The following is a 17,796-nucleotide window of genomic DNA, read 5'->3' on the forward strand; positions in this document are numbered from 1 at the left end:
TTCTATCTAATGAGTCATTTTTAAAATGACGAAAGTCTAAGTCTTTCAAGTGCTTTCTATTCAAGCTGGAAAATATATAAAGGTAGGAATCATTTACAAAGCAGGTTGAGAAATTTTACTTCATTTTACACATCCTTGTTTGACTCCATGCAAACATCAAACTAAGAATGGCAAAAATGAGTTTCTCTTCCTACATATTAATACTAACTTTTTCTTTGCTTTCTCAAGGTGTTTCGCCTTCAGCCTCCAAGTCAATAAGAAATTTAGAAGATGACATGGTATTTAAAACACTGAGGTTGGGGAAAGCCTTTCAGAAGGAAGATACTGAAGAAAAATCAATTGTTGTTCCTTCCCTGGAGGAATATAAAAATGATGAGAGCAATTTCATGAATGATGAGGAAAACAAAAATTCAAAGGTAAGTGGCAATGTGACTTATCCTTTATTTCAGTGGAAATTTGAATGATGTTTATGAATCCTTTGGAAGTAAAGTCGATACTTTTATAAGCAGAAGTATGTGAAAAAAGTCACAATATGCATTAGGACAATTGATCAAATTTCCTACATACCAGGTTGTTCTTCTGGAAAATTCTGGAAAACATCTCTTATTCAAAAGGTTTTTATTCCCTGAAAACCTTGTATCTAAAATATTTTTTAGAGTCAAAACAGTGTAGAGCATCTTTGATCAATAAGAATATTACACAATTGTATCATAGTTCTATTCCCAATAAGACAGCTAAAACACAAATCAACCTTTTCTTTACAGAATGCAGGTTCCAAACACAATTTCTTAAATAATGGTCTGCCACTGAATCTGGCTATAAAACCTTATCTTGCACTAAAAGGATCTGTAGCTTTTCCAGCTGAGAATGAAGTTCAAAATACTGAATCAATACAAGAAAAGAGAGAAATTGCAGATGAAGAAAACTCAGCTAAATTTCCTATAGGAAGGAGAGATTTTGACAGTGAGTAGTCTTTTTAAAATTCAATTCTTATATCTTAATATCATAAAATAGAAATCTGAGTTTAATTGAATTTGGGTCCAATCACAACAAAATCAAACAAGACCATGGTTCAATTTACTTGATTTTAAGTGACCCCTGCAAAAGATGTGAAATTAAAAAGTATTTAATTGGTTACTATAATTAGTTATTAGTTACTATAATTTTGATTTACTGAGAATTAGCTATACTAGATCCATTCTTTCACTTCTAATCAATTTTGTGTGATACTAGTCCTTTAAACAATTTAAGCTTTTTTTTCCTTCAGTGCTCAGGTGTATGCTGGGAAGAGTCTATCGACCTTGCTGGCAAGTCTGATACCTGTTGGTCCACATCATCATTTCAGAAGAAAACAAAATCATTTAATTGCCTGTGGGGAAAAAAGCCCTTAATGTTACTATGACTTGTATTATTTTAAATGTCTGTTTTCAAAGAAAGTAGTATTAAGATATACCTAAATGATATGCTTTACCTGTGCATTAAACTTTGTGAATATTCTGCATAATTACGACTTACTAGTATTTTTTAAACAATGCTTAACATGCTAACCTTACATACACTGCAGACCAAAATAATAAAGCACCATAATTTACACCTTGATCTCTTAAAAATTAAGTAGATGGGGGCTTCCCTGGTGGCGCAGTGGTTGAGAGTCCGCCTGACGATGCAGGGGACACGGGTTCATACTCCAGTCCGGGAAGATCCCACATGCCACAGAGCGGCTGGGCCCGTGAGCCATGGCCGCTGAGCCTGCGCGTCCGGAGCCTGTGCTCCGCAACGGGAGAGGCCACAACAGTGAGAGGCCCGCATACCACACAAAAAACAAAAAAAAAATTAAGCATATGCCTTTGGTGAATGTTTTTATATATACATAAACCTAAAGAACATAAAAGACAAATTCATAGTCTAAAAAACTGAGTTAACTTTGTCTGGCCAGTAATCAATTTGTTCTTGGCGGTACATTTGTTGCTTTTTGCAGCTCTAACTAGTTTGCCATCTAATTTACTCTGCAAATCTTTTGATGCCTTAGGTATCTTAACATTTTTGTGTTGAGGTGGTTCGTTTCCATTATCACAGAGAATATTTTCATCATCCAAATCCACCTGTTTCCTTTTTGAGCCTTTATTTCCTGTCAGACTAATTGATTTTCTTGCCACTTTTTCATTTTTACTTCTGTCCAGATGAACATTTCCAGAACTTGTTCCAATTGTTGGTCTTCCAACAGATGAATTTACACCTCCTGTTATGCAAGATGAAAAGAGGAAAGAAATTATATAATACTTAAAATTATTACACATGAGAATTTTACAAAAAACTTTTTAAATGGCTAAAGAATATTTTTAAATTTATGATTTACAATCAAATAATGATATAAATTACATGATGAACAAATACAGCTATATTACTATCACATTTCTTTGCATTTTACCATATCACTTTTCATCCCTACAAACAATAAATTTGCTTTGTCTGAATGCATAACACTTAATCCTTAAATGCTGCAAGTTATTTCTTAAATACATTTAGTTAAATCAAACTGAGTCCTATTCCTATACATATATTTGTACTTAGATATAACTTTTTAAATAAACTCAGGTCTATAAAAATATAAACCTTTACATTGCAAAAAAAAATCTAGTTTTACTTAAGTTAAAACCAATTAGTACACTAGAATTGAATTGTTATTAAATTGCTCAAATAAGGTCAATTACCAGAATGGTCATTTTCCATGTGAAGAACACACAAAGGCTTTGATGCTGAATTAACACTATTCCACTTATCCTTGCGTATCATGCAGTCATCTTTGTAAGTACAAGCAAACTGAGATCTAATTAAGGTTTGCTTCATCTGGTAACAGGAAAAAAGGAGAAAATATACAATTTATCCTTTATTTTTATTTAGTTTTTCATCTAGACAGAAATATACTCTGTAGTCACTGAGGTATCATAAAAATTTCCCTTAAATATTTCATTATCTGTGGGAAATTTTAATCCTTGATGTTTCATAGTTTGCAAACTCATTCACTGCTACAATCAGCATTTTTGTTCTTTTCAGTAATACCAGCTTTGTGTATGTTTTTGATAATTTTTGTAAAAGCTTAGGCAAATCAATTATAAACTCTTCAAAGGCCTTTGTTACACCTTCCTATGTCTGAGATGCTTTAGAAAGTGGTTTTATTATGTTTAATAATGATATACATGATATATGTAATCCTAGAAAAATACAAGTTTTCAATCTTAAAGAATTACAGGGTACAACTCTTTTAGGAAAAAATAGCATATGGAATTCAAGAAATTAGAGAAATTAAGGAAGGGAGAAATGTTAGGATAAAAAAGAAAAATAAGAGAAGGTGAAAGAAACAAAGATAGGAAACTAACAAAGAAGGTGAAAGATAAAACAAAGTGGTGAATGAAAGGCATTATTTAATTAAAAACATGAATATTTAGGGCTTCCCTGGTGGCCCAGTGGTTGACAGTCCGCCTGCCGATGCAGGGGATGCGGGTTCGTGCCCCGGTTCGGGAGGACCCCACATGCTGCGGAGCAGCTGGGCCCGTGAACCATGGCCGCTGAGCCTGCGCATCCGGAGCCTGTGCTCCGCGACGGGAGAGGCCACAGCAGTGAGAGGCCCGCGTAACGCAAAAAACAAAACAAAACATGAATATTTAGAAAATTAAGAAATATGATTTGATTATATCATTCTAAGAAGATGTGACCAAGGGATTTAATAGTGGAGTATTCAAAGTATACTCCTGTAATTATCTTCAAACATGACAAATAGGAGAAAATTAGAAAGCTAAATTTAATTCTTAAGCACCATGCCAAGAAAGTATTTTTGGAAATGTATTCTGCAAACATAAAACCAGTGGCTGTTTTAGGGAGAGAACTTAATTTCAGAACAAAAGTAATCTACACAGATAATGCAAATTTCAACAATTGCAGCTGCTGTGTAATGCCATTTGGTTATAGTAGGGAGATTTCTCCAAATAATTAGAAATCATCTCAAATCTTTTTCAGAAACAGACAAAGCTTATTTCAAATACATGATTAAATAAAGAGGACTTCAACAATTCAAAAATTAATACTTCAAAGTATAACTACATTATGCTGAATAATACTCACAGAGCATGTATTGATACAGTTCAGGAAGTCTAAAACAGCATGACTTTACATTACATATTCAGTAATTATACACTATGCTATATATTCAGAACGATAACTACATTAACCCACTCAGATGTTTGCAAAGACAACAGCAGTGAAATCCACTGACTATATTTTAGAAGAAATCAGAATAGTCTCCAGTCCAGCTGCTCCATAAATCAAGTTTTCTCAGGATGACAAATTTTATATCTTTCTGAGTAATGGTGTCTATGAGAGACTGTAACTCCCAGAGGACTAAAAATTATATTTAATTTGCTTGAAGAAGTAGACAATTAGAATTTATCTTCCATTTAAGCACAAAAATACACAAAATTGAAAAAAATGTGAAAATGTAAAAGATGAAAAACTATTTTTTTTAGAAGTGAAATACAGTAGGCTCTTGATAATGAATGGAGCTACAGCCCAATATCTTCATGAATCCACATGAATGCAACTACTATTATATATTTTCTACCATGAGATGCCCTAAAATATAACTGAAGGTTTTAACTAGGCCTTTTTGGATTTTATTAATTCCATAAGTAGAGAATTAAAACAATTAATAAAGCCATTAAAATAAATTTTGTTAATAAAATAAACTTTATATTATATTACATCATATCATCACTGTAGTAAATTATCCAAAAACATTTATTTCCATCTACAAAACCAATACTAGCTGCTGACATCTTTTTATACGTTTCTTTCATTTCGCCAGTTACTACTTATAGAAAATTATAAACTTATTGCTTACAGAGAGTTATAAAGAGTATGGTAAGGCCATGAAAGTAAATGGATGCTAAGTGGCTGGCAAGGATCACTCCCATAATATCCAGATAGTGATGGCACCTACAGGTGGCTTGGGGGACTAGAGCCTCCCACCACAAAACCTTCATCAGTACCACTCATAAAGCACTCTAAATAAAAATACAATAATTATTTAATACAGACAACTGATGTTTTCTCAATCTCATGCTGCATGTGAATAAAAATTTCTTTAGAAAGTTGGCATTTTTATTAATTTTAAACATACATCTGAGTAAAAAGCTTTCTTTGCTATGTAAATACAGTCGCAAAATAAGTTCAATAAACCCTCCTGACAGCTAGATTTCTTCTCCTTAGGCCCCCCATAGAGAACTTCTCTAGCCCTTAGTGACAGTAGGGCAGTTTCAGAAAACTAGAGTTAGAAGGAAATTCTTAAAATACTGATTATGGGTTGAGATGTGAAAGAAAATCAGTTAACCACTATATTTACCATGAAAAATATTATTTATAAACGTATCAAAACACAAGAGAGAACCACAATGGTTCTATGGCAATCTTGGAATACTTATATCCAAAAGTAATAACCGAGAGTAGTTATATTGAGGGTGTTTTTTTTCTTTTTTGTAAAAGATTATATGTGTGTTTTTTCCCTGCCCTGTACAAAGATCTTTTTTATCAATTACCACTTATTAAGTTCCAACTATGTGACAGGCACACAGTATACTAAAGAGATTACTAGGATGGCTTCCATAATCACAAAGACATTCTACTTATAAAATTTGCTGTTGACACACAGCTGGAAGAAATAATAAATAAATTGGATAATAGAATCAAGATTGAAAAGATCTCAGAAGGCTAGAACCATAAGTAGAAAATAATAAGATGAAAATGAATGAGGATAAACAAAGTCCTGTATTTAAGTTCAAAATATCAATTACAGATGTACAGGATGAGGAGAACCTGACTTAAAAACAACATATGAAATAAAGACCTAGAGATTTTAACTGATCATGAACTTGACTGGAGCCAACAATGTGATGTCCAACTAAGAAACCCGCACAAAGAAACAAGATGATGTGATGGAAAAGGCATCAGATTTGTGGTCAAAAGACCTGGCTTCTAATACTGGCCCTATCACTTACTAAGTAGATGATCTTGGGTAAACCTCTAAACCTCTCACTTATCCACATATAAATGGGAATATTTACCTCATAGAGTTGTGAGGATTAAATGAAGTTAAAAATATGAAACAGCTATGTAACTCTAAAGATATATGTAGATACTATACAGTTATTAATGTAGTAACATATAAAGAAAGTACTCCTATAGAGTTAGAAATCTGTTGAATTAGGTTTCTCAGGACCTGGCCAACCCTAAAATGATTCTAGGAATGCAGCTCAAAAAATGAACTTACAATCAGCTTCTTCATTTTGGTTATTAAAACAATACAAGCTACATTGACTTGTATTTATAACTTAAAAGAGATTGCTTTTCCTTTGTTCATAAAAGTTGAATTTTTCTGCACAAGATTAGTGGCTACATAGAATTGAGATTACTTCCTGTTGCAAATCTTCCAAATCTCTCTGTGTATTTGATTTGGAATCACAAATAAGCAAAACAATTCCCTTTTGAAAGTGCTTTTGAAGTACTTAACAACTAAGAATAATGTCCAGATTCATACATGGCTGTTAAAATCATTTTATGTTCAAGTCACATGAGAGAAAAAGATTCAAAGTTTTCCTTTGTAGAGTGAATTCCCCCCTTTGGAAAGATTTCTATCCACAGTAAAATTGCAATGAACTTCAAACTTGCCAAGAATTGGAAAAGTCCTTTTGCCACAAGCTCTTTTTAAATTGAAATTATTAGTAGGTTCCCAGTTTGAGGAAAATAGTACTTCACATAGGAAAGCCTGACTCCAGTTAAATTAAGACAAATGAGTCAAAATATTGAAAAGTCACAGAAACTCTCAGTTAGCTGTATTAATAAGAAAATGAAATTTCTAAGCCCCCATTATAGCGGGGGCTATAAATTTTATCAACAAGTTTGGAAAAAGAAATTACTCAACATACCTATTAAATATATAACTAAAATAAATATTCAAAATTCACCTTTTCATTCTTACATTATCACATTTTCAAAAGAACAGAGATTTGCTATTCTTAATGGCATATGAATTTGTAAGTATATCAAATGATGACTATTATAATTACTATGCCTTCGTTTACACTTTGGAAACAGCATAAATTTTGAAGTCTTACACCTGAATACAACCACTGTTCTGTTACTTACTAGGTATATGGTCTGGAAAATAATGCCTTCTAGATTTCAACAAGGATTAATTGGAATGAGGGATATAAAATACCTAGTATAACACTTGACACTTAGGAGGTACGCAATAAATCCCAACCTCATTACTTCAGCCAAAACAAGTTCAAATTTTAGTTCAGACTAATACAAACATCCCATTTTCATTCTAATGAAAAATGCTGCTCATTCCCTTAAAGCCTTTGCTTAATGTCACCTTCTCAAAGAGACCTGTACTGATCGTTCCCTTTAAAACCAAAACACACACAAAGGAACACACTCTTCTTACCCCCCTCCCCAACTTTATTTCCTGCCATAGCACTGATAACCTTCTAATATACCATATAATTCACTTGTTTGTTTTGTTTATTATCTGCCTCTCCCAACTAAAAGGTAAGCTCCATGAACAAAACCTTAGTTTGCCAACTGATGGCCTGCTCTGGCCCTCTTCATCACACCGGGTGAGGAATAAGTCCACAGGGACTTGGATATGCCCACTGGGAGACTATGACTCCCTTTTAGATCCTGTTCCAAGAACCTGGCACCCCAGAATTCCCTGCTTAAACTGCCTAGGCACTGGGCCAGCACTGGCCTCTTCCTTTAGGAAGGGCTGATTGTTTATGACAAGGGTGACAGGGAGCGGGATGTATACATTTCTGGGTGGAGTGTGTCTAACAGTATGGAACAGAACTAGCATTAAAAGGACTGCGGGGGTAGACCAGGGGTTTCCATTTATGTTCTTCCACCCTAGTCCCACAAATATTGGGGGACAACTTGCCCATCAGGGCAGGGGTTTTTGTCTGTTTTGCTTGCTGATATATTTACAGTGCCTAGGACAGAGCCCGGTATCCAGTAGGCATTTAATACATGTTTGCTGAGTGCATTAATTAAGTAAAATTATAACACACTCTAACAGGTGTATGCGAGCAGAAGGTATGAGGGAACAGAAACCAAGAGTAAGCAAAAGCTTGGAGGTAGAAAGAGATGTATGGAGAGTAAAGAAACCACAGCACACAGAAATGAGAGAAGTAGACTGGTAAAGAACATTTAAAGCACCCTAAGGGCAAAAGCTCTGATATATCAATAGAAAAACATGTACAGAGTAAACTACTCTGTTCAATAGAGTAAGAAAACCATTTGGTACAGAAACAAGAGAGAGGTATACACACAAAGTTACATCACATTTAAGTACAGAGAACCATGCAGCTGAAGTCCTTAAGCCCCATTATATCCACCATTACTTTCAAGTTCTTAAATATTCCACCTTTCTTAGGTTCTCATGCACATATCCTTACAATAAGCCCCACAAAAAGTAACTGTTCCTTAAAACCACAAAAGCCACACCTTCCTTAACCTTGCCCCACATTATTTATTCACTTATTTTGTTCACTATGGAATGCACAGCCTCTTTATACTAGCTAAGACAATCTTATACTTTTTCATCAGTTGTTTGCTCCACCTGCAATGCTCTCTTCCATCCTCTCTCCCTATTTAAATCCTATTTATTCTAATCTCTCATGGTCAGAGCACCATTTCCTCTACTTATTATGGGTTTTCAGTTATTGCATTTGTGTGCCTCTTTAATCCACCAGAAATGCAACTGTTTAATATGCTGGCCATATGTAGCTAATTAATTAAAATTAAATAGAATTAAAAATCGAGTTCCTCAGTTGCAGTACCACATTTCAAGTGCTCAAAAGTCACACGTGGCTAGCACCTACAGTACTGGATAGCACAAATTACAGAACATTTCCACAGAAGTTCTACTGGAGAACACTGCTCTGGAAAGAAGCTTTACAATCTATGTCCTGTGTGTGTGTGTGGCACATACATGAAAGGCAGATGGATTTTCAAAGGACTCAGGGACATTTTTTAGTTTGCTAGGTCCATAATATTGGAACACATACGCAACTGTACATTATTAAAGGAAACCACACATCTGTTCCTCACATCTTCTAACTACTACCTGATGTGAAAGGACCAATTAAGCTTTGGAAAATATTACAATCATTATATCTTCAAATACTATTTCAATCCTATTTTCTCCTCTTGTTCTGAGGATCCAGTTAGGCATATGTTAGACATTTTCTGTGTCCTACTCTTCTCTTCTGCTTTTTTATTCTTTATTCTCTCTTTGCTTTAGTTTGGACTTTTTTCTAATGACCTATCTTCATGTCCACTATGCTACCTAATGCTATGTCTGGTCTACTATTAAATTCACCTAGGGACTTCCCTGATGGTCCAGTGGTTAAGACTTCGCCTTTGAATGCACGGAGTGCGGGTTCAACTCCTGGTTGGGAAGCTAAGATCCCACATGCCTCGGGGCCAAAAAAAAAAAAAAAAACCCCATAATAAAGAAGCAATATTGTAACAAATTCAATAAAGACTTTAAAAATGGTCCACATCAAAAAATCTTTAAAATAAATAAATTCACCTAATAAATTATTAATTTTAGATAATGTTTTTATAGTTCTGCAATGTCCATTTGGTTCTGATTTAAAATTTTTGATTCTTGGGAGTTCCCGGTGGTCTAGTGGTTAGGATTTGGCAATTTAACTGCCATGGCCCAGGTTCAATCCCTGGTCAGGGAACTGAGATCCCGCAAGCTGTGCACCTTGCCAAAAAGTAAAAAAATTGATTCTCTGTTGGAATTTCCCAATTTTTCATCCATTTTGCCCTTTTCCTTTAATTACCTTTTTTTTTTTTTTTTTTTGCGGTACACCGGCCTCACTGCTGTGGCCTCTCCCGCCGCGGAGCACAGGCTCTGGACGCGCAGGCCCAGCGGCCACGGCCCACGGGCCCAGCCGCTCCGCGGCACATGGGATCCTCCCAGACCGCGGCACGAACCTGCATCCCCGGCATCGGCAGGCGGACTCCCAACCACTGCACCACCAGGGAAGCCTAATTACCTTTAAATGTTAAAAAAAAAATTTAATTCCTTGTCAGCTGATCCCAGTAGCTGGGTCATTTGTGAGTCTGCCTCTATTGTTAGTTTTTTCTCTTGATTAAAGGACAAGTCTTCCTGTCTCTTCTCATGTCCAGTATATAAAGGAACTATAGAGGCTCCAGATGAAACCTTCTATCAAGGGTTTCCTTTGTCTCTGTTAGGCAGACACAGAGAGGGGCTGATAACCGCAATGCCGACAGGGACTGACCTGAGTCAAAGCTGGGTTGCAGTTGTCATAACTCATATTTGACTTCTGGTTCTTAACCTCTCCTTCGGGAATGTCCCTCCCAAGCTTTCAACTGAGAGCCTTGTGGATCTCTATCATCTCTGACCTGAAAGTCTGGGGGATTCAGTCTGTCTTCCAAAGGTTTTTACATTGTATTCCTCGGGCTCCCAACCCACTTCATTTCCAAACGTGGCAAATATCTTGAGAAGGCAACAGCCATGCGTTTCAGCCAGGTCACACTCCTCAAGAGGAGCCTTGTCTTCTGAGCTACTGCAAGACTACAGGTGATTTTAGTATACTGGATTGAGGTTCCTTAACCTCCCACTCAGCTCCAAAATTCAGCATAGGTGCCGCAGGTAAAAATAACTGTGCATTCAGGGCCCCAAAGTTTCCAAATTGTTGCCAGCCCCTCGAGACATCAAAATATTTGTTAGTTCCTCTGTCAGTGAGTTCCTTTACATGGGTCAAGATCAATCCTTGGCTCATACCCAAAATTGGAAAAATAATCCCAGGGAAGAAAACTCTGATAATAGTCTGTTCACCTCAGAAGAACTTTACCCTCTCCAGATTTTTAGTTTATTTAAACTGTTTTGCTTACATAGCTTTCTTATGTCTTTTAAAATATTTTCCCCAACTTATCTGCCTTTTATTTTGTTATTGTAGCAGAAATGGTATTTTGCCATGATCTACTACATCCTAGTTAGAAACAGAAGCCTCCAAGCCTGTGAGTGGTTTCTTGATTCTGTTTCCTCCTTATTTGACAGCATTTTACTTGCTCCTCAGTTACATGTTGAAGGCTGCATATTTTCTGTTATCCCCCATTTTTCTGTAGCCTGAAGGAGGCAGGCTGGAGCCTGGAGGCAAAAGTAACATTCAGTTGAGGAGATAGGCAATCTGAAAAAATTTCTGGGTTGGTTCCTCACTTTCTTCTAAGAATTTATTGTGTATTATATGTACCATAAAAAGTCCCTCTATTTAGAGGCTGTATTTCATTCAAATGCAAGGGGATCATTTGGATAATTTCCACAATTCAGTATGCAGCACTAGAGCCTTCACTGTGTCAATGTGTAAATCCCAGAGTTCATTCTCCACATTACTATGTAGTTGCCACTTCTACTATTTCTCTAAAAAGAAAAAAAAAAGAACACACAGTTGGCTTCTCAGTTTTGGAAATATTTTAGTGATAATTCTCAGGACTTTGTCAACTCACTAGCACACTATGTGGAGACTGGGGCTAGATTAAGTTGCTAAATCATGTTGTGCCTTTTCCCTCTGAAATCTTTCCTTCCTTGGCCATCGTTTCTGAAGTTTATTGTATCCAATCAAATTATTTTCTGTTGTTTGCTCTTGGTGAATATTTTTGCTAGTTATTGCTATTTTGTACTCATTTTAAGTATTAGGGGAAAGAAATTCTAATTGAACTCAATATACCATTTTATATGGATATACTCAGTTTTGGAATACCCTAAAGGTTAAACATGGATGTCTAATTTTCCAACACCATGAGCATTGTACTGCCTGGCTGCTTATAATAGGTACCAGAGTTAGAGCCAGTCTATTTTTTCCAACTACCTATGTCCTAATTTTCACTGTCCCAACTATGTCAACTTTTAAAGATCTAGCATTTTTCTGATCCACTGACAAGTTATTAAGTTAGTTAACGGTGATGATTATTCGGACATACATATAATACGGAGGAAAACACTAGACTCAGAATAAGGAAAAAGATATGTATATACAACTTTTCAGTTGTGTCTGAAAAGCAAAATATGGCTAAATCAAGCTGGAAGGAATAAAACTAATTAATTTACAGGGACTTAAGAAGGCAAATGTCTCCTGGAAAGATCTTATAATAAAAAGGTATGAAGGTACTTGTATAAATCGCTTGGAAACTGGGGTAAGAATGGGAAGAAAGCATTCTCTAAAGGCTCCTACCAAACCCATGAAGGTTCAGGAAGAACCTTCTAATTTCCTTCCCAGGGGAATTTATTTGACCATCATAGACAATTTTCCAAATAAGCTACAGTAGAAAATAAAACTTGAGCATTTCAAATGAGTTAATGAACACTTTCCAAAGTGGTTTCATAGGATTTGGGGATCAGGAGTGCCTATTTCTATTTATGAACAAGGAAATGAAAATCCAAGAAAAGTTAATTTGCCCCAAATAATAATGACATGGATATTTCACAATCAAGTATGATCTACAACATCAAAATTCTAAGTTCTCTAACAGTATCTACCTTTGTCTTTCCAAGACAGTTTTTCAAGTGTAGATCATATATCCTTTCCATGATAAAAAAGAGAATTAAATGCCAAAAGAGAAAAAGTAACAGGATAATAAGGTAACAAGCTGTTAAACTACTTTCCCATAGTTACTTAGTACTAAATATTAGCAGCATTTTTTGTTATTCCAGCAAGTACTCGATCTGGCCATGGTTCAGCTATATACCTGGCTAAACCAATTATTTTCACACTTCGCTTTCATAAAGAGTACTGTACTATAAAATATAACCAAAAACACCAATTCCTTCCTTTCTCTATTGCCATTTAGTTTCAGAGCTACGTGGAGTAAGCCAGCTCCACTATTAAGTAACAGAAGCAATGTAATTATAGTCTTATTAGTATTTATCCATGGCTTTGCACAATGGCATAAAATATTTCCTGGTAGTTATGATATCTTGGATAAGGTGCTTTCTCAAGGATTTTGATCTCCTCATCTATAAATGAGACTGGATCAGATACCGTCTCTTCTACCTCCCAAAACTTTACAAATTGGTTCATAAATTTTACAGTAATTAGTTGACTCTTACCAATTTCTAAAAACACCTTCTCATTATTCAGACAGATCTTTTCATTTTGATTTACTTAGTTTAACAAAATATCCCAATGATCTTTATTTTTTTACTTTTTACTTGAATTTATTACATATAGAAGATTTCATAGGAAGATAACTTTTATCGTTAATCTATTAGGTTCCAGACAATTTTCTAAGTAGTTTACAGATATCTACTTCACTGTTTAATGGTATTACTTGAATTTTTTTTTAACATCTTTATTGGAGTATAATTGCTTTACAATGTTGTGTTAGTTTCTGCTGTATAACAAAGTAAATCAGCTATATGTATACATATATCCCCATATCCCCTTCCTCTTGCATCTCCCAATGATTTTTAAATGAAAATATTAAAGTTTGTCAGTAGCCATAGCAGGGAAAAAATAAAGAATTTGTTACATTTCCGTTTCTAATCAAGTCCAAAGGATAGATGTTTTTTTTCAAAAATCTTACACCTCGACTACAAGTACTTAGGTTAATATAACAAAGAATTGACAAGTTTTTTCACAGAAAAATTATATAAAAATCAATGATGTATTCCATAGATGTTAACTACTAACAGCTACTAATAACCAATAGGAAGATAAGACTTATTAATCTAAATAAACTAAATGGATTTGGGGTATGTAGAAGAAACAGATAACTAAAGGCTTTGCTAATTGGGACTAACTTTCCAAATGGGAATATAAAGAACAAATTAGAGTTCTCAAAGTTATATCAAAAGATGAATAATTATTTGATAATTTAAGGATAATTGTAAATTTTACATGAAAATTTTGTTGAACAAATGAATGAATTCCCAACCATAGAACAGTGTCTGGCACATAGCAGATACCCAATAAATGTATGCTGAATAAATCAATGAGTTAAAAGCAAGCTTCTTTTTTGAAAAATAAGACCAAGAAAAATTTAAGTGCCTAAAAACATGTTACTGACTACTTATAGGCACAAATGTTTCAAATGAGAACTGGGATACTCAGTTCAAACCAAGTGAAAATATAAAGAATAGCTCTAGTCAATGAACAATGTGAAATGTTCTCCTTGTCTCAATCCAAAATCAATTATATTCTGCCATTATGTCTTCAGATGGGAACAAAACTGAAATTATATGGACTCTCAAGATTCAGTTGAAGATATTAGAAATGTAAATGAGAAAACCATCTCCTCTTTATTTTCCCCCTCATTCACTGAACACATATTTATTGAACACTTACCATAGCAGGTGCTTATTCATTTCCTTCTTTTAGGTCCAAGGTATTGAATAAACCAGAGACAGATTAGCCAAGATTGTATTAAAAGGAAAGTTTCTGTGTGTCAACTGTCATAACTTATTTTCCATTTAATCCCTATTGTTCCATGTATAATGTATGTTTATAATACCCAGCTCAGCTTTATATATTTATTCTTCTAAAAGTAAACCGATTTTTATCATTTTCATGACAGTATATTAAATTGTACCTTAATTGTTTTCTCTTGCACTGACATATGGATACGTTCCCTTAGGGGTTTCATCGATGAATTATTCACTTGTGTGGGAGATCTAGTCCAAAGAAAGCAAAAGTTTATAAACCAAAGTAGCTTTTAAACTAGTTTACACCTCTCCGCTATCCAAAAGCAGTTAGAGAATAAAAGTTTATTCTGAACAACTGAACCTAGTTGTTTACAATACTATTTAAAAGTGTGCATATTTCTATTCTGAGAGTTCTAAATACTAATAATTTGCTTAATTAATTAATTCAGCCACTAAATATTTGAGCTTCTACTATATGTAAGGCACTGTATACGATGTTGTGAAGAATAGAAAGTTCATTCATTCACTGGCTCTGAATTCAGGCATCTTGATCTAAGGAAGGGAAATAAGATATCCACATAACTAAAATTCAAAATAAAAAAGGACAGATGCCATGGCAGGAAAATTCAAAAGAGAAAAGCATAGTTTAGAAATAGGAGGGTCAGAGAAGACATGATAGAGAAGGAGACACTGGCAATTTGGAGCCAAACATGGATTCCTCAGTAAATTCCTTTTTAGCTTAATAGAGCCAGAGTCATAACCCCTTTGTGTCAAAAGACCATTACATAAGAATAAAGGGGGCTCCCCTGGTGGCGCAGTGGTTAAGAATCCGCCTGCCAATGCAGGTGACATGGGTTCCAGCCCTGGTCCAGGAAGATCCCACATGCTGGGGAACAGCTAAGCCCGTGCGCCACAACTACTGAGCCTGCACTCTAGAGCCTGCGAGCCACAACTACTGAGCCTGTGTGCCACAACTACTGAAGCCCGTGTGCCTAGAGCCCATGCTCTGAAACAAGAGAAGCCACCGCAATGAGAAGCCCATGCACCGCAACAAAGAGTAGGCCCCGCTTGCCACAACTAGAGAAAGCCCGTGCGCAGCAACGAAGACCCAATGCAGTCAAAAATAAATTAATTAAATAAATAAATTTATTTTTTATAAAAAGAATAAAGGATAGTCTATTCTAAGAAAGACTAGTTTATAACCCTACATTGACTTACATTCATATACATTGTCCTTAATTTTATCATTTCAATGCAGACCATTAAAAATATACTTTAAAAAATATATATATATACTTTACCATGGACTGGTACTTGTCTGCACAATGACAACTGAAAATGCTAAGGTAACTATAAACGTGTTTGGCCACATAATTGAGTATAGAAAAATACCTCTTTAAAATGTATGTGGGGATTAATTTTATTTAGAAAATCCTACAAACACAAAATAACTTTCTCTAAGAAAATGACAGAATTCAATCTAAGAGAAAATCTAAATCATTTATATTTCTACCTAAAAGCAAACTTTGTTAAACAGAAGTAAGTTGACAGGAGGAAAAAAACAAAGGTTCATTTTCTTTATACTCTTTTCTGGGATTCCAACACAGGGTATAAGTAAATCATTGATAAAATAAATTTTCATTGCAAAGGAATTAGAAGACAACACTGAATGATAGAGCATTATAAAGTTTCTCTTTAAAGAGAAAAGATAGTGAAGCACAGGAGAGAGAGAGAGAGAGAAGGTAAAGCAATCATAGATAGATATGAACAATTTTAGACTAAAATCAGATTTCTAGAAAGTGGCTCAAGCAGAAAATAGAAAAGATCAAACAGGACAATTTTTTTAAAATCCTCCACAATGTAATAATACAATTTTAAACCGCTATTCTAAAATTTTAAATGTTTCTATAAATGAATGTTCATTAATTAAAAATACCACCAACTCAGTGTTTGACCGAATTGTTGTTAAAACTGGTGAGTATCAATGTCTTGCACAGAATACCAACAGTAATTTAGTATTTTCTCCATAATGCGATGAAGAACAAGTAAATGTCAATTCCAGTGTAAGTCTGGTGTATACCAACTCTCCTATTCTCAAGCAAAATAGCACAATCTTTGGAGCAGAGACCTCAGGTTCTGGAGAAAGACACCTTTGCTGCTTGCCAACTTAGACAAATTGCTTGCTATCTCTCTCAAGTCTCTAACTCTTCACTTATAAATTGGGGAGACACTGCTGTGAGGGCTGATATAAGTGAAAGCATTTAGCAAAGTTTTTGACACAAATATCTATGCAAATATTTCCACAGCAAAAAACAAGAACACAAAAACAAAAAACACCAGTCATACTCTCACAAAATACTTTTCTATATAACTCCCTCACATTCAAATGTTCAATCTCCCTTTAACTAACTTTTATATTTTCTCTTCATACTTTTCTGTAGTTCCCAAGCTTCCTAACCATAGCATGTATTTCTTTTATAACAAATGAGGTGTTTTTTTCAAAAATTTCCTTTATAGACTTAAGTTAATATTCACATACATATAACTTCCACATTACTTACCTAAAAAGTGTAAGAATAGAAGTTCCATTATGATGAATTGTGTTTTCATCATCATATAAAAGCTCTGCTTTGTTTTTGGTAGGAGCACTGGCTGCTTCTTCATCCAAAAGAACTAGTAAAGTTTTCACAGTATCTCTGCCACAGTATGCAGTGCCATGGTTTATGGCATGAGATTTTGGCTAGAACAGGAAACAGTTCCAAATAAATGTAACAATCACCCCAGCTGGGTCAATCAGCCACTCTTTTCCATTTCATGTGCTATTGTTCTTCCTCTTCTATTAAGCTATAAAAAAATCAGCCACGAGAAGTGGCTCTACAGCATGTGAATATTTATCCCTCAAGCCATAATAAAATCAATCTTATGAACTTCCAGAAGCACAAAAAATATAGAAAATAGTATCATCAAAGGAAGACATTAGATTTTGGTCAAAATAACATTAGTCTTTATAAGTCAGAAAGTTTAGCTACAATCTATGTGATCTCAGCCTCGTGACTTAACTTCTTTGTATACCGATATTTTTTCTCTCTTATACCAGAAGTGAGATTCTGGTGATCTGAATACCAACCCCACAGATGGCTGTAAAGATCTACTCAAATGCAAAAATAAAAAAACTAGTTGACCTTCATTCATTCAGTAATCACCCATAAGCACATACTAAGTCCCAAGAATTGCATTTGAAGCTAAGGCTACAAAGGTAAAAACTAGTGTCTCAAGGAACCCGTAGGCTC

The 17,796-nt window shown here is 34.8% G+C and overlaps 2 protein-coding genes across 2 annotated transcripts in view; one reads left to right on the top strand and one right to left on the bottom strand.

Annotated features, from left to right (window-relative positions):
- The first annotated feature begins 14 nt into the window (after positions 1–14).
- On the top strand, positions 15–1,501 carry PMCH (pro-melanin concentrating hormone). Its single transcript, XM_024732206.1, has 3 exons — positions 15–416; positions 765–963; positions 1,268–1,501. The coding sequence occupies exons 1-3, from the start codon at positions 168–170 to the stop codon at positions 1,315–1,317; spliced, it is 498 nt and encodes a 165-aa protein (XP_024587974.1). The 5' UTR covers positions 15–167; the 3' UTR covers positions 1,318–1,501.
- A 397-nt stretch (positions 1,502–1,898) lies between these two features.
- Positions 1,899–17,796, bottom strand: part of PARPBP (PARP1 binding protein) — a 71,193-nt gene continuing 55,295 nt past the window's right edge. The window contains exons 8-11 of the mRNA XM_024732169.1: positions 17,068–17,246; positions 14,674–14,755; positions 2,712–2,847; positions 1,899–2,239 (exon numbers count right to left, since the gene is read on the bottom strand). Of these exons, the coding sequence (XP_024587937.1) occupies positions 1,899–2,239; positions 2,712–2,847; positions 14,674–14,755; positions 17,068–17,246 (738 nt within the window). The remainder of the gene's footprint in view (positions 2,240–2,711; positions 2,848–14,673; positions 14,756–17,067; positions 17,247–17,796) is intronic.

The sequence above is a fragment of the Neophocaena asiaeorientalis genome, unplaced genomic scaffold, assembly GCF_003031525.2.
Source record: "Neophocaena asiaeorientalis asiaeorientalis breed wild unplaced genomic scaffold, Neophocaena_asiaeorientalis_V1.1 scaffold418, whole genome shotgun sequence".
Taxonomy (NCBI): Eukaryota; Metazoa; Chordata; class Mammalia; order Artiodactyla; family Phocoenidae; genus Neophocaena; species Neophocaena asiaeorientalis.